Source organism: Musca domestica, unplaced genomic scaffold, assembly GCF_030504385.1.
Source record: "Musca domestica strain aabys unplaced genomic scaffold, Musca_domestica.polishedcontigs.V.1.1 20, whole genome shotgun sequence".
NCBI lineage: Eukaryota > Metazoa > Arthropoda > Insecta > Diptera > Muscidae > Musca > Musca domestica.
In genome coordinates this window covers 6,127,810-6,155,671 of record NW_026712250.1, presented here as the reverse complement: position 1 = coordinate 6,155,671, position 27,862 = coordinate 6,127,810, and the positions used below count along the sequence as shown (strand labels likewise).

The following is a 27,862-nucleotide window of genomic DNA, read 5'->3' as shown; positions in this document are numbered from 1 at the left end:
AAAATATATATATTTTTAAAAAAATGGTTATAAAAAATAATATAATTTATTCTATATGAAAATGAAGAAAACTAAATTAAATTATGTATGGAAATCAATAAAATAAAGAATTAAATCATAAAATATGATTAATAAAAAATAAAAATAATTTTTTTAAACTATTGTTTTATATAAAGAAAAAAAAAATAAAATGGAAATTGCCTACAAAAAAAAAATTAAAAAAATTGTTTAAGGTAAAATAAATAAATAAAGAATTAAAAAACTTTGAAATAAACCAAGAAAAATGTTTTATTTTGAAATTATTTAAAAAAAATGATTATTTTCAAAAAAAATGTTATTAAAAATAAATGAAAACAACAATGAAAGAAAATGAATATAAATTGAACTGATCTATAAATTAAATTATTTATTAAAAAATGGTAATAAAAATAAAATAACATAAAATAATAAAAAAACAAAATAAAAATTGTCTATGAAACTTTAAAATAGTTGTTTGTAGTAAAATAAATAAATAAAAGATATAATAAATCGATAAAAAATTAAATAAAATAATGAATTTGATCAAATAAAAAAATCGTATCGAAACCAAATTAGTTATTAATAAATGATTATAAAAATAAAATAAAATTGAAACTATCTACAAAAAAATTAAAAAAATTGTTTGAGGTAAAATTAAGAAATAAATAATGAAAACCCTATGAAATAAACCAAGAAAAATGATTTATTTTGAAATTATTTAACAAGAATGATTATTTTCAAAACACTTTTATTATTAAAAATAAATGAGTATAACAATATAAAAAAGTAAATATTAATTTAGGAGATCTAAAAACTAAATTATTTATTAAAAAATAGTAATACAAATAAATAAAATAATATAAAATAATAAAAAGTAAAATGAAAATTGTCTATAAAAGTTGGAAATAATTGTTTGAAGAAAAATAAAAAATAACGAATAAAAAAATTTGATAAAATAATAAATAAATTATAAAAAGCATATCATTTATTATAAAAAATTGTTTAATTTAAAATTGAAAAAAAAAATGGACAAATAAAAATTTTATGTAGGAAAAGTGGAAAAAATATTTTTTTAATAAGAAAATAGGTATAAAAACATTAATAACCCTTTTTAAAATTTCTAAAAAGATTTTATTTTTTAATTTAAATTTAAATTTATGTTATTGTTAGGAAAATAAACGAATTGAAAAAAAAATAAAATTAATAGATTTAATAAATAAATTAATTAATAAAAAAAACATATATTTTGGTATTTATATAATTTTAAATATTTAATCTTGCTTTCTGTATATATATAAAAAATTAATTTGAAAATAAGTATCAAGTATTTAATTGTTTTAATTATTCGTGCTTGTTCTCATTAAAAAAAAAAAAATAATAATAAAAATATAAAAAAAAATTAAAACAAAATAAATAAAAATTAAAAAAATGTGAGAAAAAAATTAAAAGCATTGTTTTATAACTATTTGGCATTAAAAAATTATTTCATATACTTTTTTTAAATATTCTTATTTCAATTTTAATATGTTTTTTATTTTTATATATTTTTATTTTATAATATTTTTTAGATTTTTATATTCAATCCTCTTTTTTTGCCTGAGAAACAAACAAAAAAATATTTCAATTATTATTGTTATTATTTTTGCTATTGTTGTTTGTGTTACTTTCTAAAATTAAATTTCCGTTAAAAATATTTTTTTTTATTTGGTTAATTTTTTATTTTGGTTTATATTATGATATGATATGGTCTGTTGAGAATATATAATTTCTATTTATAAAAAGTGGTGGTTTAATTTTATTTGTTAATTTTTTTAAATATTTACAAAATATTTTGTTGTTGTTTTTTTGAATTCATAATGTATTATTTATTTAGTTTTTAACTTGTTTTTATTTTTTATTATTTTAATTTTTTTCTTTTTACAAATTTTAAAATATTTTATACAAAACCAAAAAAAAAAAAAATATGTTTGTATATATACAAATTTATTTTTAATATTTATATTAATTACGTATATTTTTTATTGTTATTACAATATTTATTTTTGATAAATATTTTTTTATTGATATTACTATATTTATTTTTTTATAAATATATTTATGTAGCACCTTTTCTATACAAAGTGAAGTGAGGATGATGAGGATGTGTGATCAATTGTCAGGATCTAAGCTTGAAAACAGAATAATAACTCACCAATCATGGTTCACAAACAAAATGGTTTGCGTCTTGGCTAGCTACTAACTTTCTCCGCTAGATGACATTGCATTTGTTTTAATGCAACTAGTTTACGTTGTGTAGCAGAGAATTGACGGGCTTTTGGGTAGAAATTCAATTTTGGATATATTTTCGTTATTTATTTTTAGAAATATAATTGTTTTTTGGTCTCCTTATAGTCGAAATTTAAAATGTTTTTATAAATTTCTCAAAATGGCTTTTCTTTGAACATCCAAATGAGCTTTGAAAATCAACCCGCCAAACTACTTACGCAATTGGTGTCAGCTATTTTAATCCAGCAAAAGTATAAAAAAATTAAAAAAAATTTGCCAATTTTTTTACCAAAAACAAATTGTTGTTTCCTTGAAATAAAAAATGCCTTGGGTTTTGATTTTTTTCAATATTTTTTTTTAATATTGTTTTTTTTTTTATTAATTTATAATTAATTTTAAATTTATAATTATTACGTACGCGTTTCGTTTGAATATTTCTTCTTTTTTTGCTTCGGTGTGGGTGTGTGGGTAAGTGGAGTGTGATTGTGTTGGGTGTTTCGTAAAAGGGCCAAAAAGTTTTGTAGATTTTCTTATTTTTTTTTTAATTTTGTTGGAGGCCATGGGGCCATTTATGTATTTTTCTTATAATTTTTGAGATATTATTTTTAATAATATTTTTTTTTATTTCTTTACTTTTGTGTGTGAGTTGTTCACAGAATTATTTATGATTTTTTTTGCGATAACTATAGTAAACTAAATAACTGGGTGTTTTGGGTCTAATTTATTTTTCTATGTACATTTTTGTTTTTTTTTAAATATATTTTTTATTATTTATCTTTTTATTTATTTTATTCTTTTTTTTCTCTATATAAAATATATTTTTCTTTATAATTTTTTTTTATTTATTTAATTTTTTATTATTTTTAAATTATGAAAAATATTTTTTATCGATTTTTATTTTCAGTAAAAATTCGTTTTATTATTTTTTAATAAAAAAAAAATAAATATTTATTAAATAATAAACACATGTATTTTTTTAATTTTATCATACATGAAAAAAATCATATTTATTATTTGAATAATATACATTAATTTATATAAGGTTTTTATTTAGTTAAAAAAATAAACTGCACAAAAAATTATAAAAAGAAATGAAATGTAAATAAATAAATAAAAAAATGAAAAATACCGCTATTTATTTTGTCTTTCCTATTTTATTTTTTTGTACTCTCCACCATGGTAGGGAGGGTATATTAAAATAAAATAAAAATTACCTATGCAGTTGATGTCGTCGTATAGTCGGTATTTTTAAGATTTAACAGAATTTTTAACGGATTTTATTGTTTTTGAGAATTGCCAAATTCGTTCCAAATGGTGAAGGGTATTCAAAGTTTGGCCCGGCCGAAATTATAGTTTTTTTTACTTGTTTGATATTAAAAAATAATAAAAATAATTATTAAATAGTTTTTATAAAATAAAATAACAATAACTTTATTATTTTATTATTATACAAATTATTTGTTTCCAAATTATTTATTCAATTAATTATTTTTTATTTCCTTTATTTTTTATATTTTATTTTTTAATATTAATTAAAAAAAATAATTATGGAATGATAATTATTATAATATAATATAAAATGATAATGACAATTATTTTATTATAATAATCATTATATTTTTATTATTTATTTATTCAATTAATAATTTAATAATTTTTTATTTTCTATATTTTTTAATTTTATTAATTATAAATTAATAATAAATAATTGTTATTATAATAATAGAATAATTTTTTTAATTTATTATTTTTATTATTCTCTTATTATGATAATTATTTATAATTAATTTATTATTAATAAATATTATTATTCAAATATTTTTTATTTATAATAAATTTATTTAAAATAAATAATAAATATTATAATAATAGAATAATATTTTTATTACAATATGATAATTTTTATTATTTAATATTGATAAAATTAAAAATATCGCCAATAAAAATTTACTTAATAAATAAATAAATATTTTTTTATATTTTTTATTTATTTATTTATTAAGTAAATTTTTATTGGCGATATTTTTAATTTTATCAATATTAAATAATAAAAATTATCATATTGTAATAAAAATATTATAAATAATAAAAATTATCATATTGTAATAAAAAATATTATTCTATTATTATAATAATTATTATTTATTATAAATAATTATTTTTTCAATTATTTTTTTATTTCCTATATTTTTATATTTAATTTTTTAAATATTAAATATTTTTTTTATATTTTTATTTTATTGTATTTGTTTATTATTTATCTCTTTTTTTATTTATTCAATTAATTATTTTTTATTTCCCATATTTTTATTATTTATTTTTTTTTTATTTTATTTTATAAATTAAAAATATATATTTTTTTATGTATCTTTATTTTATTAAATTTGTTTATTATTTATCTCTTTTTATATTTCTTCAATTAATTATTTTTTATTTCCCATATTTTTATCATTTATTTTTTTATTTATTAATTTTTGCCCAAAACCCCTGTTGTTTCATATATATTTATTTAATTTTTTATATATATTTTATTTATTTATATAAAAAATCTTTTGCGAGGACTAAGGTTCCTCTGCCTTATTAGCCAACGTTGTGCTGGCTTCTTTTTTGTTTTTAAATAAAAAACTAATTTGTTTATTTTTTTTTTAATAATTATTTTTCATTTTGCATTTTTGTTTTATTTGGAAAAAAATAAAATAAAAATTTAAAATAATAATAATATAATTAATAATAAAATTAAAAACTAATAAAACTATGTTTTTCTTTTTAACTAAATCATATAAAAATAGAAATGCATAAAACTGTGTGTTTGTTTGTATAAAGAAAAACTAATTCATGTTTTTTTTTTTTCAAAAATTTATTTTTTTTTGCTTTTTAGTGGGGTGGTCTTATTTAACATAACATTTGAAACATTAAATTTAATTATTGTTTTAATTTTTGTTTGCAGGGAAAAGGGGTTGGTAATAATAAAAACTGTAATTTTTATTACTTAAAGATAATAATATTTTAATAATAATAATTAATTAATTAATAACTGTGTTTGGCTTAAAATTATAAAATCTATTTACAATGGGAGTTTGTGGGTTTATTTTTACTTAAGATTATTTTTTTTTAATTTATAAATAATTAGGAAAACTTAGGATTTCTTTCTTGTAGGTATGTATGTATGCATGTCTCATCATTTGTTTTATAATTAGGTATTGGAAAACTTATTGAAGGTTGTTTTTTAAATTTTATTTTCTTTTTTACTTTATTATTTAAGAATAAACGATATGCTAAAGAGGGGATTTTTTATTTTTAATTTTTTTTATATTTTTAATTTCTATATTTTAAGTTTTATTTCTTTTATTATTGTTTTATGTTTAAGAAGAATTCATCTACATTTAATATTATAATGTTTTTTTTTTAATTTATTTTTATATATTTAATATATTTTTTTATTTATTGTGTATGTGGCGCCCAACGTGGGATTAGAAAAAAAGAGATTCTTTTTTTTAATTTTTTTCTCATGGTTTAACTACCTTTTTTTGAATTTTAATAATTTTTGTTTTTTTTTGTTTTATTATAAAAAGTCATCGTTATTTTTGTTTGTTGTTTTTTTTTTCTTAATTTTTTTTTTGAGATCAAAAAGGAAGTTAAATCATTGTTTCTCTTTCATGCATTATTTGTTTGTTTTCGCTTGCTTTATATACATTAAAAATTAAAAAAAAAAAAATAGTATTTACAATATAAATATTAAAATAAAATTTAAAAAAAAATTATAAATCTTTGAAACTTATCAAATACAGTCTTGATTTATCAACTAAAACTTAGAAATCAATGGATAATACTCATTTGTTTTGAAGCAGGAGAGGGGCAATGAGGCCTTAACTCCATTTTTCTTTTTCTCTTAATACCTCTACTATTTACAAGGGGAGAGCCAAGGCTCTTGCCCGCTCTCTTTACAAACTTAATCACAACAGAAAATAATTTGGATTTATTTTTAATTTTTGTTTTTGGGGGGCTATATCAGAGATTTGTTTCTCATTGCACTCTTTCTCTGGGTAGGTTGTTAATTTAATTATTACAGCTCTCTCTCTCTCTCTCTCGGCCGGGAACTCTTTTACTCACTGTAAAATCATTTGCCTCTCTGGGTTTAATCTTTGGTTGTTTGGGGGCCCAGATGAGCAAAGAGTATCCAGCAAGAGTAAAAGGAGACCTAATGATATTCTCTCTGCTCAGTTGGCCAAGCAGTTGCCATATCACATGCTCTCTCGCTCCCGGACCTAATAATTCCACGCTGAGGCATTCGTGACTGCTGCTGCTGCTGCTGCTGATGTTACTGAGGCCGAGGCCACATCTTCGTCTTGGCTTCTGGCCATTCCCTCATTGCCCTCCTTTAGGCTATCACTTTCACAGTCTTCTTTTTCTTGTTTGATTAATACCTCTGGTTCCATGACCAAATGATGGGGTGCATCTCCAGCTTCTTCCTCTCGTTGGTTTTGTTCCATATCCTCCTCATGCTGCTGTTGGTGGTGGTGGTGGCTGGTCGATGATTCCTCACCATTTAGCAGGCGCTCTGTGGCAGATTCTCCACTTTGGCCGGCCACTTGGCCCGAGGGCACGGCAGGATTAACCCATTGTGGTGCGGCAGGTTTACGACGATTCAAACGCATGTTGTTCAAAAACTGTTGGGCATGATTGCTAAGGGCCTTAAACTCTCCCGACTTTTCTGTCTCACCATCCAGCGAATCGTTCTCATTCTCACTCATATGGCCATCGTCCAGATCATCATCGAAGTCATCACTGCGCTCACGTTTCAGCGAGCTCATGGACAAATCTAAGCCGGCCATTTGTTCTTGGAATTTTTGATTCAATGCCCTCAACTCGGCCTCATTGGGGGCAGCACCACCGGCTGCTCCTGGCATGCCAGCCAAACTTCTGCCCAGCAAGGCGGCCGCAGCAAAGTAGGGTGGGTAGGGCAGGGTATTGTTGCCTCCCAAGCCCATGCGTTCCTTTTGCAGTTCCAGCAATCTCTGCTGCAACAAAATTCTAAACTGGACGGGATCAAATGGTGTGGAATTGGTATTCTCTCTTGTGGGTATGTTGGTCTCCTGGCCAGGTGGGCCATGGGGCACTTGCTGCTTCAAACGCATGCGATGATTGTGGAACCAATTGGTGATGGTGCGCGTGGCCAAATTCAATTCATTGGCCAGGAATTCAATGGTGCCCACATTGGGATAGGGATCCAGGGCGAATGCCAGGCGCAAGGCCTCCTTCTGTTCCTCGGAGAAGAGTACCCTTTGCTTCTTATTGGGAGGGGCTCCGGCACTGCCCACCGAACCCGGTCCCGGGCTGCTGGTGTAGAAGTCATTGGTATCATTGCTGGAGGTGTCGGAGCTGTTGTCCTGTTGATTGGGTCCCGTGGAACGTCGGCGTTTCGAGGCCTCCCGGCGCTCATTTTTCAAGGCCTGCAGGCGATCCACATTGTTAGCATCGGACAGCCATAGCTGCATGCGAATGAAGGGTTCCCGACCCTTGATGGACAACATGTGCCAGGGTTTGGGCTTACTGAGCAATTCGGACACCGAACCCTGAGACAAACCCAAAACGGCTTCTCCGAATATCTTCTGGCCAATGTTGTTGGTGAGCAAGGCCTCCTTGATTTTTGTGGTAATGACTTGGGTGTCCAAATCCTGGGTGAGGGCAGCCATTTCATAGACGGTGGGTGACATGTGTTGGTGCATGTTGCGCATGGCATTGGCTTGGTGGGGCGAGTGGATGGGCATCATCATGGGCTGTTTCTTTTCGGAGCTCTGGCCAGCTGGGGTACTGGCGCCCGATGTGGGATTGGAGGTGGCGGCAGGAAGTGGTATAGCATGTTGGGGTGGCAGGCCCGGTGAGGTGAGCAGCATACTTTGATGATGTTGCTGGGCAGCGGCCTGGGCAGCAGCTGCAGCTTGGGCTGCTTGCACAGCTGCCTGGGCAGCGGCAGCCTGTTGGCTTTGTTGCACCGCAGCGGCGGCAGCTTGTTGTTGCTGTTGTTGATGCTGCTGCATGGCGGCAGACATAACGGCAGCAGCCTGCATTTGCTGCATAATGTGAGCCGGTTCCTGCAGCTTCAGTTCGCTCATCATTTTCTGCATGGGCATGGAGGGAGGAATCTTACCCACCAATCCTGGGGGAATTTGTGGCCCACCGGCATAGTTGCCAGTTCTCATCAGCTTCTCGGGGGCAATTTTATATTGGGAGGCAACCAGTTTGTGAACCGCATTGTCATCCTCCAAGAACATTTTCATGCGGATGAAGGGTTCACGGCCCTTTTGGGTGAGCATGTGCCAGGGCTTGGGGCGGGCCAGTAGGTCTGATACTGAACCCTGGGACAGACCCAAAACCGATTCTCCAAACAGGCGCTGGGAAATCGAATACTGCGAAAGGGCTTCCTTGACGCGACGCACAATCTCCTCGGTATTCAAGTTGTTGAACATGTCGAACTGTTGCTGGGTAATGGGCGGCAAGACGGCCTTGGTGGGACGTTGCTGGGGCTGATGGTGAGGTGGTACGGGCGGCTGAGTAATCAGGGAATTGGTAATGGAGGCCATGCGCTGCAATGGACTGGCGGTGGCTCCAAAATCATCGTTGGGTGTCATTGCTGGCGGGAGTATGGAATTGCTAAGGGGGCTGGGTGCTGCGGAGTTGGTGTTGGTCGTGGAAGCATTGCTGGAAAGCGGTGGTGCAGGGGTCTTGTTGCCCTGCTCATTTTTCACCATACCCGAATAGAGACGTTCCCCCTCGGAGGTTGAAATATCTTTGGCATTGGGTGTTGTAGAAGACTGGCCGGCGGCGGCTGAGGCAAGCCCAGCATTGCTAAGGGAATTCTGTGATGAGCCATCAAAGGAATGACGTTGGCCATTCAGCTTGGAATCCTTGTTCTGGGATGAGGGATTGGGCACATCATCTTTGCAGCCCAGAGTCAGGTCTTGGGCGCCATTCAACATTTGCTGTTGCAGGGCCATCAGACTAGAGAAATTGGCAAAGTTGGGAGGTTGCGAGTGTTGTTGTTGCTGCTGCTGCTGTTGCTGCAATTTGTTCATTTCCCGTTCAAAGGCCAAACGCATGTTCTCGTCAGCTGCCAGGCCGGGGAAGGCATTGCCAGCCATGCCTGTGGGCAAACCGCCACTGAAAAAGGGAGAAAGCAAAAAACTACAATTAGGGTAAGCATGACCATTCAGATTTCGTTAAATTTGAGGTAAATCTCAGCTGAGAAGAAAAAAACACTTACCCTGGAAAAGCTTCCCGGGGAGCCCGAGCCATAATCTCCTGGTAGAGGCGTGCCATTTTCTCGGGATTCACCTCGTCTGGCCTCAAATGGCCAGGGGCCGGTAAACTTGTTTCCATTTGTGACTTCAGGCTGTCCCTGTAGAACGGCGAAGAGCAGGGTTGATGTGGTGACTTGGAATCCTCATTGCTGTGCGAATCTTCTTGCAATGAAGAGCCACGTTGCTGCATTGATCCGGGGCTGCCCTTCATAAGCGAAGAGGCCTCATTTAAAATGTGAGCAATGCGATCATCTGACATGGAATCATCACGTCCTGCACCATAGGGCGGCAAGCCGGAATCTGAAAGAAGACAAAAAAAACATGATTTGATGAGTATCATAAATTTCCCATTAGCGCTTGTAAAATGAATGAAAGCAAAATGCCCATGAGTCAGAAGGAATCGAATCGTATTGTAAAAATGCCAAATGAATGCTCAGCTTTATTAAACTGGCCACTAAATTCTGATCTCCACACAGCAACAACAACAACAATTAATGTTTTTTGAGCTGGAATTCATCAATTCGCCTTTGGTGTTTGATTTTATGACAATTTATTGATGTGCGGTGTCTTAGAGAGCGCTTTTGTGACCTTTCGAAATTAAGCCATAAACGTGAAACGATCATCGGGATGATCTGCTGAATGCTGAACGTTTTTAATGATTAAAGTATAATATGGCCTTAAATTGTTAATCATAAATGCCAATGGAGGTTGGTTTGGAAACAGGCACAGGGGAGTGAGGGGGAGAGAGAGAGAGTGAGGTATGGAGAGGATATCCAAGAAGGTTGAAGTTATAATTAGGGGAATATTTAGATGAGCAACATGAAGGCTGGGATTGCCATTTATCCAAAAATATTAAAATTACGTTGGGCGTCATAATGTACCAAATCGGCTTAGAAGCTTTCAAATCAAAAATTAAAGTAAATTATTTTAAATTGTAAAAAATAGGGAAAATGGCGCCCAACGTGAATTTTGTTTTTTTAATGATTTTTAATAAGAATTTTTGGCGGAATCCGGGTTTTAATTGATCAAAAATACTATGTGAAGGTAATTCTGTAGATCATGCCAAAAACTATTAAAAATTGTGAAAAAATGAAAAATGGCGCCCAACGTGGAGTTTTTTTTTTTAAGGATTTTTAATAAGATTTTTTGGTGGAATCCGAGTTTTAATGGATCACAAATACTATGTGAAGGTAATTCTGTAGATCATACCCAAAAAAATGTTAAAAATTGTGAAAAACATAAAAGTGGCGCCCAACGTGAATTTTGTTAAAACCAGAAATGTATGCATTTTTTGAAAGAAGATCAATTAGGATCACATTAGAAGTACACATTGTTAACATATTTTTAGGCGAACTAATTTAAATTGAGAATTTCCTAAAATGGCGCCCAACATGGAAATTTTGAAAATATGTTCGAAACATGTTTTTTTTTTAATTTATATGGCCTGGTTTAGGCCACAAACAAGTAATCGAAATTTTATAATTTTGTAATCGACATTATTTAATTTTAATTTTGGACAGATTTCCTTGCAAAATAGAAACTGGCGCCCAATGTGAAATTTGAAATATAATCTTGCAATTCAATTTTTTTCGGAAAATTAAGTTTTGGTTCCGAATTCATGTAGAAAATACCCTAATTTATATTTTTAGAATAATTTGAGATAATTTGAGTGGCAAGGCCAATTGGCGCCCAACGTAATTTTTTTTTCTAAATGAAGGAATAATTTAAATGGATTATTTTTTGATTATTTTTAGGGTGTATACATGTAATTCAATGTTATTAAAATATTTAAGACAGATTTCCGGAAATTAATAGGAATTGGCGCCCAATGTGGAATTTGGAAAATAATGGTGCGATTACTTTTTTTTTTTGAAAAAGGAAGTTTTGACCCCGAATTCATGTAGTAAATACCCTAATTTATAGTTTTAAAACAAATTTAAGACAATTATAGTAGCATTGCCAATTGGCGCCCAACGTGGAAATTTTTTTTAATGAAGGAAAATTTTTTAATGGACACTATTTTATTAGATTAAACATATTTTTAACAAAATTAAGGTATTTTAAAATCATTTATGGTTATTGAGAAAAAACCAAGAAGTGGCGCCCAACGTGAAAACTAAAGAAATGTTTTTTAAATTACAGTTTTTTTAAAATTCTTGATTTCAGTAAAAAATTCTTAAAAATCACAATTAAAGAGTTTCAATTGTATCCTTTCTGCTATTACATCCTTGCTATTCCTTGTCTAATCCCAAATTGAAAAGTTTCAAATTTTATCTTCCTTTTTTTTGAGGGAAAATTCTTTGCCATTTTTTTAGCCATTGATAAAGTTATTGAATCCAATGGATACTCCATCGTTTTCAAATACTGTTGTGGCATTGTAAACGTAATCAAACAATTCAAGCGTTTTATGCCATTTGTCATTCGTCATCATCATCATCATGTGTTGATTTCCTGTTTCATATCGCCAACCATTGCCACATAAAGAATCCTGCCAAACTGTTGGATGATACTTGACAACATCATGGAGGAGAAAAACGATAAAAAAAAACAACTGGGAATATTGCAAAGGACATAAAGAGTCTCGCTTTTATGTTCCGTCAAGTGTTTGCTCCTTTGGGAATCGATTATCCTTGCAATTGTAAAACAATTTTCAATTTTTTGCTTGAAATCGAATGGGATACAGAGAAGAGACAAACAATGAACTCCGTTTTTTTGCCAAGGTAAGGAGCTAAGCCACTTGTATGATTAGTTTTTGTGCCAAGGATAACAGCAATATTGGAAGATAAAATCAAGTTGCAGTATGCGGTACCAAAGCTTAATGCCTCTGAATGGAAATAGTGTTAAAACCACTAATACGCTTTTGATGGCATTTCTTTGTTTTCTCTCTCCACCCCAAAAAAGAATTTGGAAATCATAAATCAGAGACTCTTCTTTGAATGGTCTAGGAAAAAGAATCCATATATGAAATGCTTGGCAGGTCAAGCACTGAAATGATGCAATAATTGATGTGAACAAAAAGGGGCAAAGGAGGAGGAGGTTTTTTTCACTGCTTCTATTTTCAATACAAATATCCATCAACAAGGTCATATAAACTGTGCTGGATGCTGCTTTTTTTGTGTGTGTTAGCATTCTATTGAAGCCTTGCAATTTGATTTTTTTGATTTACAAAAAATACAAAAAAAAAACCGAGAAGGGCTTTTTTGAATGAGAGCCACATGAATACTGGAGCCATAAAAACATATCCTCTGAATTGCTGTTTAACCATGCAGGAATAATGGAAATAAAAACGCAAAAACAACATAAAATTGAATTAGCGTTTAATATTGTGTTATGCTGCAATCCAGATTCAAACAAACAAAAAAAAATGAAAATAAAAAAAAAAAAATGCTAGAATAAATAAATGGCGGGAAATCGTTTGAAGTTTAATTAATTTTAAATCTAATGTTTGAAAAAGAGGGGGGAGAGGAACACGAGGGTCGGAAAGTGGGTAAGGATAGAAAAATTGCAATGAAATAATGGATAAAAGGCAGATTCTGGGCATATTTCCCCCTAAAAATTATGAAATAGAGAATTTTTGAAAATGGCGCCCAACGTGAAACTCTAAACTAATTTCCGAAAATATATATTTTTTAATAAAATAGGCCTTGCAATGATATTTTTATATTGAAAATTGTAAACTAACCCATCAGATGCCTTAAAATCTGAAAAATTGAAAATGGCGCCCAACGTGAAACTCTAAACTAAGTTCCAAAAATACTTATTTTTTAATAAAATATGCCTTGCAATGATATTCTTATATTTAGGGGCCTTAAAATCTGAAGAATAAAAAATGGCGCCCAATGTAATTATGAAATAGAAAAATTTCGAAAATGGCGCCCAACGTGAAACTCTCAACTAATCACCAAAAAAATATATTTTTTAATAGAATAAGCCTTGCAATGGTAGTTTTATATTTAAAAATGTAAATTAAACAATCAAATGCCTCAAAATCTAGAAAATATAAAAATGGCGCCCAACGTAAATGTTCAACAAATTTTTAGAAATATTTTAATTTAAAAAAATATTATCAATATTCACAGCTAAAAAATATGAACGAAACATATTTCCCTCTTAAAACCAATGAAATTGAAATTTTGTGAAAATGGCGCCCAACGTGGAGCTCTAAATTAAATTCTTAAAAACAAATATATATTTTTTTTAATAAAATAAGCCTTGTAATGAAATTTTTGCGTTGGAAATGTAAATTTAACTATCAGATGCCTCAAAATCTTGAAAATACAAAATTGGCGCCCAACGTAAAAATTCAAAAAAAAAAAAAATAGAAATATTTTAATATTTTGAAATAAAATCCAATGTCACAGTCTAAAAATGCGTACTTGACATATTTAACCCTTAAAACCTATGGAATTGAAATTTTGTGAAAGTGGCGCCCAACGTGGAGCTCTAAATTGTTTTCCAAAATCATAACTTTTTTTTAATACAATAAGCCTTGCAATGATATTTTTGCGTTAAAAACTGTAAATTTACCCATCAGATGCCTCAAAATCTTGAAAATATAAAAATGGCGCCCAACGTAAAAATTAAAAAAAAAATTAGAAATATTTTAATATTTTGGAATAAAATCAATTTTCACAGTTAAAACATGCGTACTAGTCACATTTCTCCCTTAAAACCTATGAAATTTGAATTTTGTGAAAGTGGCGCCCAACGTGAAATTCTAAAAAAATTTCAAAAACATATATTTTTTAATGAAAATAAGTCTTGCAATAATATTTCTATATTGAAAAAATATAAATTTAATCATCAGATGTCTCAAAATCAAAGAAAAAAAAAATGGCGCCCAACGTAAACATTTAAAAAAATATTTTTATTTTTTTCAATTTTTTTAATAAAATTACAGAAAATAGTTTTAATATTTTAAAAAATTCTTTAAAAAAACATTGCATTTCCTATTAAATTGTAAACCTATAGATGAAATGGCGCCCAACGTTAAAAAATATTTTATTGTTTAATTTTTCTCTCTCTTGCTCTCTCCTCTCTGCTATTCCACGAACAAAAAATGTTACAAACAAATTTCTTTAGTTATAAAGCAAGTGTTGTTTCGTTTTGTTGTAGTTGTTTTCTAAACAAATATTTATTTACTGCAACAATTTTTTTTGCTGTTGTTGTTGTTGTTTTGCCATGGCTTGATTATGGCCTCTCAACGAGAGTTTTGTAAAAATTATTATTGCCTACTTTGAGGTGCAGGAGGAGTACGAGGAAGGCAATAAAACTTTTGCGTTTGTTACTCAAGCCAAACTGAAACAATGATGCTTTGGTAAACTGACTTCTGGCTAAATGGAAATAAAAATCAATAACAAAACAAACCGAGGAAAAAAGCCTTTGAAGTTTTTTTTCTGGGCTGTACTTCCTGAACAACAAAATGCAGCCGAGCATAATATATTAAGGACTACTTGAAGGGGGGAGGGTGGTATTTTTTTCCAAACAAGTGGAAGAGTTGACAATCTAGAGATGTTCTAAATCAATGAGTTTTGGAGAGCAGCAAAATTTCTTCCCTCTCTCTCTCCGCCTTAATTTTTTATTGTTTAAAAAACAAAAAAATTAAAGAGCTTGTGAGCTATTAATTTTTGTGTTACACGTTTGACCCGTTTGCCAGCGGAAAAAATCAGGGGAACAAGTCAAGGGGTGGGGAAACCCATAAATTAGCCAAATTTGCCCATCATTGAAATGAAAAATCGAAAATTCTTCCACCTAAAAAACAAAACACAACACACGCAAATTTTCAGGCCTACAGAACCAAAAAAAAAAAAATGCCACAGACAAAGATGACACATTCCGCGGCAGCATGTAAACATTTTGCTTGCTTTGTTGTGGCATATTGTTGTATCTCCCTCTCTCTCTCTCCGCCTCTTCCCACACTTCTATCATGAGATTTATTTTCAGATCCAAGATGCCACAAATAAAACAAAAAACCCATTAAAATTTCTCATTGACTCTTTTTTTTTTAAACAGCAAAGAAAACGCAGACGAAGAAGTCATCGTCGGAGGTGTGTGTGTGTAGGTGTCGGTGTTGCTGTTGTCACATTTATAATTTTTTTGTTATTTATTTTATTATTTATTCAATACATTTATTTTTATTGTATTTCTGCAGATAGATATGTCTGCTCAGGCTTGTCCATAATAAAAATATGAAATTAATTAAGTGGAACATCTAAAATGAAAAGTTCCAAAGGCATCGTCAGCATTCGACGATAATAGAGTCAAAATAAAAAAGGGATTAAATATTTATAATTTATTAGCTGACGATTGATTGTTTTTTAAAAGTGTTCAACTTAAAAATGACATTCATAGAAGGCTATAAAAAATACCTTAGAATATGTAGAGGTATCGAAAATATGGTGGCTAACGTTAGGCAAGAAAATCACAATTAAGGGCGAAAATAAAGGAGTTATTTTTTAGAGGCAGGTTAAAAATATTCTAAAATAGCTGCAAAAATATGAAGCAAATTTTAAAAATTGCGAAGAAGCTAATTTTTTTATAAAAATTCATATTATTTTGTATTCAGGGACGACAAAATTGAAGTAAGTTCAATTTTGGCTATTTTTTTAAATATGAAAAAGTGGCGCCCAATCTAAATTTTAATTTTTTTCGTAAAACAAATTTTAATAAAATCAAAGCATGATTTTTTTATCAAGCAGATTTTTTTTTATAAAAATTCTTATTATTTTTTGTTCAGAAACCAAAAATTGAAGAAAGTTCTCAATTTCCGCTATCTATTAAAAAATATGAAAAAGTGGCGCCCAACGTAAATTTCATTTTTTTTTGTAAAATAAATTAAAAAAAAAATTAATGCATTAATTTTTTCGTCATTATTAAATTAAAAAAGTAATGCAAAGTATTTTTCAAAAATAATAATTTATGTAAAAAATTAAAGTGGCGCCCAACCTAAATTTTTAGTTTTTTTTTTTTTTTTTGTCGAAAAACAGATTAAGAGCATTAATCTTCGTTGCCATTAAAAATATGACAAAAGTGGCGGCCAACGTAAATTTCAATATTTTTTGTAAAATAAATTTAAAAAAATCAATGCATTAATTTTTTTCGTTATTATTAAATAAAAAAAGAATTAAAAGTACTTTTCAAAAATAATAATTTATGAAAAAAATTAAAGTGGCGCCCAACCTAAATTTGTATTTTGTTTTGTCGAAAAACAGATTAAGAGCATCAATCTTCGTTGCCATTAAAAAAATTAACTAAAGGTGTTTTTTTTTTTTTTTTGTAAAAAACATATTAATAGTTTTGAACTGAATTTTTTTTTAAAAATATCAAAGTGGCGCCCAATGTGATTTGTGGTATTTTATCAAAAAATTATGGAAAAATAGCTAAAGCTTGGTTTTTTATGAAAATGTTTAATTAGATAACGTGATGTTTTAAATATAAATTTTTAATTTTAGAAAAAAAATTCAAAGTGGCGCCCAACGTGAATTTTGTTTTTTTTTTTTTTTTAAAATAAAATCAAACCACGAATTTTTTTGATCATTAAACGGATGATAGTTTTATAAGTCATGCCACTTAAACTGTTTTTTTTTTAAATACGTATTTATATTTTGACAAAACAAAAAGTGGCGCCCAATGGAAATTTTATTTTTTTTGTTCAAAAATATTTCTTTTTTTGTCGAAAAATATTTTTGGCCATAAAACTTCCAACAGATTTTATTTTTTCACTGAATTTTGATATTTCCACAAATTTATTGAGGTAAAATAAAAAATGGCGCCCAACGTAAAAACCAAATAAATCCTTCTTTGTTAAGAAATTACCCTCAAAAAACGAATTATTCCCCTCAAATCCCCTTTGCCTGACTCATGGATAATTGGTATTTTTCCAATTAAGGCACCTGTCAACTTTCAATCCTTTTCTTTTCTAGAAGAAGAAAAAAATTGCCACTTCAATACTCCCCCTGATTTCCAATTCCAATTTTTTCTTTTTCATTTCTTAATTTATTGCATAGATAATTTATTGCATTTTGAAGTGGTGGTTATTATAATATTGCCTACTTCATAAACGTCATCAGCACCAACGCCAAGCGAAGAAGACGACTGACATCATTAGCGTTTTGATTTCTCATGGATTGAATTGAGTTCTATGCTTGCACTTGGATTATGCCCAAACGTCTTTGCATTACAACTCTTGAAGTTGTGGCGTATTTTTTTCTGTTTTCTTTGATTTGATAGGCATTTTAATTAGAATTATTTCCATGAAAAGAAAAAGAAATGCATATTTTAACATAAATTGATGGCAAGTCATAGCCCTCGAAGACCCCCCTCACACGCCTTGGAGAAAACAAACGTTTGATTGAGGTTCTGCATTGCATTGGTTGTAATTGAATAATTGGAAGGGAGTTGCAGAAAGGGGAAGGTACTCACAATGGCAAGCCATGTAATAAGTAAGAAAAAAAAGATTGGCAATTAAAAACAGAAAAAAAAATCAAAAATATATCCTAGCCTAAAAGTATGCTCTAAATTATCACTTTTTTATTTTTTTTTTCCAAAAATTATTATTCGGTTTTAAATCTTTAACATTAATTTCAATTTATTTTATTATTTTTTTAATAAGAACATTTTGAAAAAATATTATCGGGACCTAAAAGTATGCAACAACTATTACTATTTTATTTTCTTTTTATTATTTGTTTTAATTTCTCAACATTAATTTCAGTTTATTTTATTATTTTTTTAATAAGAAAAATTTGAAAAATATTTTCGGGCCTAAAAGTATGCACCAAATATTACTATTTTCTCCTAGTTTTTAAATTATCACTGTAATTTTATTTAGTTAATTTTTTCACTTCAAATATTTATTTTTTTTTAGGTTTTTTACTTTATTTATAATGTCCGCCTAAAATTATACACCATATTTTGTTAATAGTTCTCGATGAGTAAATCGATTTTTAGTACTTCTTAAATATTTCAATTTTGTTCCTTAATTTATCAAAATTATTTTGAACTTAAAATTTAATTGTCTCTCTTCCCTTCTCTTCCCAAAAGTATGCACCACATGTTGTTATTTATTTTTTTTTGTTGAAGTTACAAATTATGTTTGACTTTTACTTTTTCCGATTTTCTGGTATTTTTTCTTCTTCTCCAAAAAAATACCCGCATAATTTTAACCCTTTGATATCACCCCTTACGAAAGTCGAAACTCAAACATTTGCCTGGATAGAAGAGTTCAAGCTATGGGTCGGCTGGCTATCCCATAAAAGGAAACCGGTCATTGAGAATCAGCAAAGGAGGGAAGAGGCAAAAAATAACCACAGGAACGTTGACATTCTAGCCAAAAAGGGAGGGGGATAAAGGATCATTTGGTCCTCCTCCTCGCCAGGCCCATGGACAATGTTGTCGACGCCAAAAGATTAACAATGAACCAAAGTAACAGCAGCAGCACTTTTAATGAAGGCCATAAACAGTAAACTAACAATGTCACATGTTGTTGGTCCTTTGGCCGGCTGACTGGCTGGCTGGTCAGCCAAAGGAATTTCGAAGTCCGGGGTGAGAGTGGGGGAGAGGATTTATTTTTGGTGAAGTACCACTCTTTTGTTTTGTAATTTAATTGCATAAGTGTTGTTAAGTGCGGAGCACACAGTAAAAAAAAATCCATTGCAAATTAAAGACCTTATTTGTTTTGGGGCCCAGACAGAAAACCCCAGAAAAAGAAAAATCAATGCATACTTCTGGGCAAAAAATTCCTTCAATTCTTTGCAACAAAACTTAAGGTTAAAATTACAATTCAATAAATCCTTAAAGTGTCATGTGTCACCTTGCTGTTGGGCCGGTCTTTTACGCTAAATGTCTTTCCTATCAAATGGCAAAAAAAAAAAAAAACGCGAAGGGGAAACCCCCCGCTGAACGCATACCCTGTTTATGGCCATGTTTGTTGTTGCTGTGAAATGTCTTTTCAACTGAAAGCAAACGATATTTGAAAAATTGCATGTTTCCTTTAGGTTTTTGTAGTTTTCTATAAAAGCGGTCAGGGCAGGGAACTCATGGCCTTAAGCTAAAAGAGTAATGTCAACGTTTATTTTTCTACAAAACTATTTTCCAAAGGGTTTTCTTTTTCGCATTGAATTTGCAAGACAAACGTGATATTTGCACGCACTATAAATGACAGCAAATAATTTTTTATAACTTTGGTTCTTTGTCTATTTATTGCAATTATATGGGGGCATATTCACATAGGAGAGGGGGAAGGAGGTGGAGACTCATCCAAAGAACCAAGAAATTTATTTTTAAACAAAACTAAATAAAACTATTTTCCATTTGAAAAATTCGATTATTTCTTAAGGAAAAATATAAGAACCCTAAAAGTATGCTCAGGATTTTTTTACATAAGAAAGGGGGTGGAATAAACCAAGAAATTGTTTAAAAAATAAATAAAACTATTGATTTGGGTTCTATTAAGCTTATAGACCTAAGTTTTGTAAATAAAAATTCCTCTTTATTTCATTTTTCCCGACGTTTCGTCAATGTTTGTTGACATCTTCAGGGGATACGTAATAAAATTGGATTAAGTTTACATGAAGTATTTCGTCAAGTTCAACAACACAAAACCTTAATGGTTTTGTGTTGTTGAACTTGACGAAATACTTCATGTAAACTTAATCCAATTTTATTACGTATCCCCTGAAGATGTCAACAAACATTGACGAAACGTCGGGAAAAATGAAATAAAGAGGAATTTTTATTTACAAAACTTAGGTCTATAAGCTTAATAGAACCCAAATCAATAAACTTACCTGGACCAAGAAAATTAATAATAAATAAAACTATTTTCCATAAAAAAAATTCAATTAATTTTAAAGGGAATATAGAAGAACCCTAAACGTATGCTTGGGAATTTTTTCAACCTTAAAATGATAGCAATTTTTTATTGAAAAAATAAATAATTTTAAAATTATGACTCCAAATTTCGGCTCAAGGAAACCTATAAGTCCCCTAAAAGTATGCTTTGTCTTTCAAGCTACTTAAACTTTTTTACGATTTTTTATTCAAATAAAATTGTGATCTTTCTGAAGAAAAGTGACATTTTTTGCTTTAAAAAAACTATAAAGCCCCTAAAAGTATGCTTTGAAATTTGATTTTGTCTCAAAAGTCGTTCAAAAGGTTATACTATTTTTTATTTTAATAAAATTATGATGGTTCTAAAAAAGAGTGTAATTGTTTGCCTAAGAAAACCCATAAAACACCTAAAAGTATGCTTTGAAAATTGATTTTGTATTTAAAGTCACCAGAAATATTATTTTATATTTTTATTGAACTCGAAGATTAGTTTTCTGGAAAATTTTCTTTGGAAAAATAATTATTTAAAAAATATAACTCCCAAAAGTATGCTTTGGATTTTGCTTTTCCCCAGGAAAGCCCTGAAAGCAGTTTTTTTTTTACTTTTTCTATAATTCCTGGGCTACCTCTTTACAAAAATTTGCAAATTTTAAATTAATAAAAAATTATATCCCTAAAAGAATGCTTTAAATTTAGGTTTATGCCTTTAGAGGCTTACAAAAAAATATATTTGGAATTTTGTTTCCTCTGAATAGTAGTTGCTTTTAATTTTGTAAAATATTGCAAATCATCTCTGTACGAAAAATGGCTCCCGAAAGTAGGCAATGGAACTCAAAATTCTTGAAAAATTAAAAATACTGTTAATCTGATGCGCTTTTACGGAAAATAATCTATATAGAAGATTAAATGTTTAAAAAAATAAAAATAAATCCCTAAAAATATGCAATAAAGTATCTTTCACAACTAAAAAATTATGCTTTGGAATTTGGCCCGAATTAGATATTTTCATCAAAAGGATGTTTTTCTACCTTGGGAAATTTATTCCCTTAAAATAGCCTCAAATACGTAAAACGTAAAAATTTTCACTAAAAAATTTAGCCTAAAAGTAGGCTTTAGAATTTGATTTTCTGTTTTTTAACGTTATTTAAAATAAATAAATAAATTTTTGGTAAAAAAATTAAAAATTAAAATATTAAAAAATGCCCCTAAAATTAGGCTTTATTTTTTTATTTATTTTTTTTAATTGAGATGTGTTTTTTTTTATTTTTTGTAAAAAAGGAGGGGATATGGGGTGTTCTTGGGTGGTTTGAGGGGAATTTTTGAATATCTAAGAGGGCTCCTAAAAGTAGGCTTTAAAATTGTATTTTTTTTATTGAGATGTGTTTATTTTGTATTTTTCGTAAATAAGGAGGAGATGTGGGGTGTTCTTGGGTGGTTTGAGAGGAATTTTTGTTTTCCTAGGAGGGCTCCGAAAAGTATGCTTTATTTATTTTTTAATTTTTATTTATTTTTTTTCGAATTTTCCAAAGGAGCGAGTTCTTGATATTTATTTATTTGTTGTATTGATAGTCTGTTGTTGTTGTTTTAACTCTTCCCAATCTTTGTTCTAAACTCTAATTGCCTTCGGCCTTCCATTTGCCGCAAGTCTGGGCGCAAAGTTTTTTTTTCTTTTTTTTTGCGAAAAGAAAGTAATTAAAGAAAGATCTTCATGTTAATTAAAGTTTGTTGCATTGCATTTTGTTGGTGGGCATAACAAACGCGCAAATTTGTACAAATTGATGTCTGTCTACACGCCAGAGATAGGGGCAAGAACGACAACAACTACAACAAAAAACAAACTGCTCAATAATAATTAAATCAAAGGAGGAAGGAAAAAAGTTGAGAAAAATAAAAGAAAAAAAAAATAGAAAAAACTATGTCTCAAAAATTCCTTCAAAGACATTTGAAAATTTATTGTAAAAATCATAAAAAAATTGGGAGGCCCTGAGGCAGGGTTAGGGGTTGGGAAAAATATTGTCTGCTGATTTTTCAATTTTATGCAGAAATCAAAAATAATTAAAAAACAACAACAAACATCTTGATGCCAACACTTTGGCCCAATGCCAGTTTATAGATACTTATTTGCTTACAATCATCAAGTGAAACAACTCTCCCCGGGTCCATCTTCCCCTACCACTAACGAAAATATGCTCTCATGGTCCCCAGGTTTGGCCAACCAAACAGCCAGCCAGCCAGACATCATAGATATATCGACTTGTATGCCGAAATCTATACATTATTACATGTATATGACATTTTGAGTACTACAAGAAGAGGTATAAATTGCATGTCCGCTTGCAGCACCATCATCATCAGTACCAGCCGCCAGCAATATCTTCAACTGCACCATTATCCATCGGCATCACCAACATCATCGTCATTATGAATGTCTGCATTACCCAGCATTCATTAACGCTTTTGCGTTTTGTTGTTTTTTTTTTCTCTCTTTTTTGCCACACATTGACAGCCAGCAAGACGGGGAACATCTTTGTGATTTCAATTTCTTTATATCTGGTGGCGTAGCATTTCGTCAAAATTGTCCCCATTTTTTCCAAGCAAACAAACGATGCTGCGTACAATGTTGGTGAAAAGAAAGTGAGGAAATTTCGCAAAAACAAAAAAAAAATCAAGCATTTTTTAATGGCTCTGGGAGGAGGAGAGAGAGAGCGGGGTGTGGTGGGGTATGTGAAGCCAAGGAGTTCTGGGGCCCAGGAAGAGGCATTTGGGGAGTAGTTGCAACAGACCACAGTCATTAGAAGCAATCCATTACTAATATACAAATATTTGTTGTTGTTATTGTTTTAGCTTTACATTTATTAGCCGTGTGTAAAACATTTGTTTTCCTAGGAGGCTGTTGCTGTTTTGACGGGTTTTTGCCACTTTGGCCATTTTTTTGTTGTTGTATTTTTTTTCTTTAATTTGCTATTTGTGATTTGTATAAATTTGTAACAAGTTTCATACCGAACCACAAATATTTATAGTTTGACAACAACTAAAACAACAACAACAATACAAAACAGCACACATATTTAAAATCAAAATAGTGTGAAATTCTATGATAAATTTAATGAAATTTATTTGATTAACAAGAACATTAAACCAACAAGAACAACAACAACAGCGTCGCCATCGAGTTTGACTAAAAATGCAAAACAATTTTAGCATTAAATTAAATTTTAGGTCGAACAGCTCATATACATATATATATATAGAGAGAGTGTGAGAGAGACAATAATAAATATCAAAAAAAAAAAAAAATAAATTAAACAAAAAAATCAAAAATAAATTGAAAAAAAATTCTGACTAAAATTAGTTGGTGATTATAAATTCAAAGCAAAAATGTTAGAAGAAATAAAATTAAAAAAAAAAATTATGAAACATTTGAGAAATTGGTTATACAATCAACTAATGGAGTTGGGAAAATACAACAAAAATTTCAAAATTGATTTAAAAGCAATAAATATTTTCTGTCTGTTATTTAATAATTTTTAATTTTTCTGCAATTTTTTTATTTAGTTTAAAGTTATGTGGCAATATTTGTTATTTATTTTTTAAATTAATTTAATTTAGGCTCTCATTTATGGCAGTTTGACATAAGCCTATTCCAATGCTTTCACACTAATATCCCTAAAAGTATGCCCTAATTTTATGAAAACATTTGCTTTATAATATGCGTTATATCTGACATTTATAGAATTTATTTTTGGCCAAAAATTGTAAAATTTATAAAATTAGACCCCTAAAAGTATGCCTTAAATTTTATAGAAAGCCATTTTTTCTTATACTTGTCATTTACAGATTTGTGTGTTATTTACAAAAAAAATGGTAAGCATGTATTCCAATGTAATCCTACTTTGGGCGCCTAAAAGTATGCTTTACTTTTGAATTTCTCACATTTTTTAAGTTTTCTTTCCCTTTTATTACTTTTCCTATGACATTTTTGGAGATAGAAAATTTAATAGTGGCAAAAAATCAATTAAAAAAATTATTTAAATCATAGCATACTTTCCGGAGGAATATTGCGAAATCAATATTCCTCCGGAAAGTATGCTATGATTCAAATACATTTTTTAATTGATTTTTTTGCCACTATTAAATTTTCTATACATTTCAGGATTTTTCAAAACTTTTAAATTTTTTGCGATATGACATCTGAAAATATGTTGCATTTTTTAAAATATTTAAATTTTTAATTCTTTTGTAGTTTTGAGACGTTTTCGAAATATAATAATTTTTTGAATCAAATCAAATTATTTTTTTTTTATTTTGGCTCCTGAAGTTATGCTGCATTTTTTGTGTGCAAATATTTGTCTTATTTTTCTGTCTTTTCTCAATTTTTCTGCAATCAGTAGCTCTTAATTGAGTTCAATTTTGGAATATTTTCTTCATATGGCGCCTAAAAGTATGCTTCGTAACGCAATAACTTATCAATTTTTTTATTTCTAAACAAAAAAAAATATAACAAAAATAAAAATGTGTGTTCCAGTAGCTTTTTCCAAAAATAATGTATTTTCTCCCATCTATAATGGGGAAAATGGCAAAAATGGGCACAGATTGCACCTAAAAGTATGCCCTATTTTTAGAAATACATGTTTAATTAGTCCCTGTCAATTGTTAATTTTTTCTATTAATTATTTCATTACTTTTATGGATTAGTTTATAATATTTCCTTAACATGGCGCCTAAAAGTATGCTTTAATTTATAACTAATTGTCCGATTTTCTATTTTAATAGATTTTCTTCAGTAAGAGAAAAATTTCAAACTCAAAATGAATTTTTTGGAATTTCGCGCCTAAAAGTATGCACCGAAATTTAATAAATTTTCATAGCAAAATATATTTACGTGGGAAGTCACTACCAAATGTCCCACATTCCTTTAACTATTCTTAAATTTTAGTTAATAGCGTTTCTTAAAATTTTGCCTAAAAGTAGGCATTAACAATCTGAGTCCCTAACTCATGAGCAACACCATTTTTTTTTTCTTAATCTAAAATTTATTTTACAAAAAATATCTTCCCACTTACCTTTCTTGGGTATCAACGATTTGAGAAGCATCACCGCATTATCATCACATGACCAGGCATGCATTTTACGATAGCTGTCACGTCCCTTTTCGGTCAACTTATCCCATGGCTTGGGCTTGGAGAGCAACTCGGAAACGGTACCCTGTGACAGACCCAAAATATATTTGGCAAAAATTCTCTGGCCAATGTTGTGCACGGACAGCAATTCTCTCACACGCCTTGAGATATGCAATGTGTCCAGTGCCTGATTGGCATATTTGTCCATGTTGTAGCGTAACATCTCTTGGAGTTTGGCTTCCATGGGATCACCTTTGGGTATCAGTGATTCACCCAAACGGCCGGCCATCGAGGTGCCGGGTGGAAGTTTCAGATCGTCGGCAAAACGGAAATGGCCACGATCTTGAAACTGGAATGGTAGACCGGGCAAGAAACCATGGGGCAGGCCATGGCTGTGGCCGCCCAGAGGATGATTGTTGGCTGGGCTGTTGTTGTTGTCTTCGTAGTTCTTGAGGGAACCATTGAGGGACAGCGACTGGTGGTGTTGGTAGTGATCCTCCGAACGTTGATCTTGCAAGTTGGGGGTACTGGCATTGGACGCGGTCGAATCGGGATGATGATGATGGTGATTGCCGGTTGCTGCCGATTTGTCGTGATGATCCCCGCCCAGATGGGGAGGCATTTGCAGATGGTGGTGGTGATGATGATGGTGTTGGGGCGCCGGATAGTGGGCATCTGTTGAACGTAAAGAGGAATTTTGAGTTGCAGAGGTGGTGGGTGTGGGTGTGGAAAATGTGGAATTAACTAATTGACTAAGCAAAGTTGTGGACGAGGGGCCACAGGGGGGTGTGGAACCCGCATGCATTAGAGCAGAAGAGGAGGTGGAAGTTGTTGTGGCCTGTTGCTGTTGTTGTTGTTGCTGTTGGTGGTAATGCTGTTGGACGGCATTTTGAGTTATCATTAATGGATGTGAAGAATGTGGGTGGGGGGTTGCGGTGGCCATTTGCTGTTGTTGTTGTTGTTGTTGCTGTTGATTCTGATGATAATGCTGGTGATAGGCCCCCCGATTACGCCAGTAACTATTCACCAGTTCCTCACCCAACAACGAGCCGAAACGTTCAACATTTTGTTTAAAATTCTGGGAGTCATCCTCCTCGCCGCCATTGGCTTTGTCTTCATCTTCCAAATTGATGATAGACTCTTTGGAAGCAAATGAAACGGATTTTTCTTTTTGCTCCTCCTCCCCCTCTTCTTCCTCATCATCTAAAATTTCTATTTTTGGCACTTTTGAGGCTTCCTGTTTGGACTCATCTACGTTGGCATTATCTATTGATTGTGGGATTGTCTGGTTGTTGACTTGAAGTCGATCTGAAGAAGTATTGGATGAAGCTGATGATGATGTTGTGGGCTGTAAGCTAAGGTTTTCATCATCCCGGCTTTTTTCTAAAGCTTGCTCTGAAAGTTTTGATTGTTTTTTTTTTCAGGAGAAAAAGAGGGGAGGGAAAACAAATATTGAAATATTTCTTTTGTGTGTGGAATGATTTTTTTTTGTTTTGTTGGCGAGAAAATTGTTTTGAGAGTTGAGTGGAAGTAAGTATAAATTTCAAAATTAATTTTCGAAATTTTTTTTAAAAATTTAAAATTATTTTTAAAAAGAATTTCAAATATGTGAAGAAAAACTTTCTATTTTTTTTGAGAAAAAATTAAATTTCTTTAGGAAAATTTAAAATTTATTTGAGAAAATTATTCCAAAAAAAAAAAATAATTTTTTTTTGTTAACATTTTCAAATTTCATTGAAATATTAACAACTTTTTTTTTAAGAAAATTCTAATATTTATTGTTAAATATTTCATTATTTTTTTATTTCTGTAAAAATTGAGTTGAGTCATGACTCATGAGAGTTTTTTTTTTCATAAAAATTCAAAATTAAGTCTTAAAAAAATATTTTTTTTTATTTTTTGATGATAAATTTGAAATCAAAGCAGATTTTTGGATTTTTTTTAATTTGAAAATTTGAGAAGCTTTTAATTTTTTTTGTTAATGAATTAATTAATATTTTTTTTTTTAATTTGAAAATTTGAGAAGCTCTACATTAGAAGATTTTTTTGTAATATTTTTACTTTTTATTATTTTTTATATTAAAATTTATAATTTTTTTAAATTTATTTTTTTTGTTAATGAATTAATTCGAAATATTAAAATGTAATTTAAAAAAACTATTTTTTTTTTATTTTTTAAAAAATTTTGAAAATCAATTTATTTTTTGCCAATTTTGTCTACATCTGAAAATAATTTTGAAGAATATCTAAGGCCTCCATGCATGAGAATGATGAATCACACCATTTCAATATTAATATTGATATTGACTATCTGCGAAAGATAAGCTAGGT

General features: G+C 30.0%; 1 protein-coding gene across 3 annotated transcripts in view; it reads right to left on the bottom strand.

The window, feature by feature from the left end:
* Nucleotides 1–5,293: 5,293 nt before the first annotated feature.
* The window catches only part of LOC101895495 (homeobox protein cut), a 127,720-nt gene continuing 105,151 nt past the window's right edge, over nucleotides 5,294–27,862 (bottom strand). Inside the window, exons 5-7 of one of the 3 annotated variants that reach the window (XM_011295533.3) lie at nucleotides 25,475–26,926; nucleotides 9,545–9,881; nucleotides 5,294–9,465 (exon numbers count right to left, since the gene is read on the bottom strand). In XM_011295533.3, coding sequence (XP_011293835.1) covers nucleotides 6,549–9,465; nucleotides 9,545–9,881; nucleotides 25,475–26,926 — 4,706 coding nt within the window. In that variant the 3' untranslated portion in view covers nucleotides 5,294–6,548. The remainder of the gene's footprint in view (nucleotides 9,466–9,544; nucleotides 9,882–25,474; nucleotides 26,927–27,862) is intronic. The other 2 variants (XM_005186666.3, XM_020037902.2) reach the window with 2 other exon arrangements.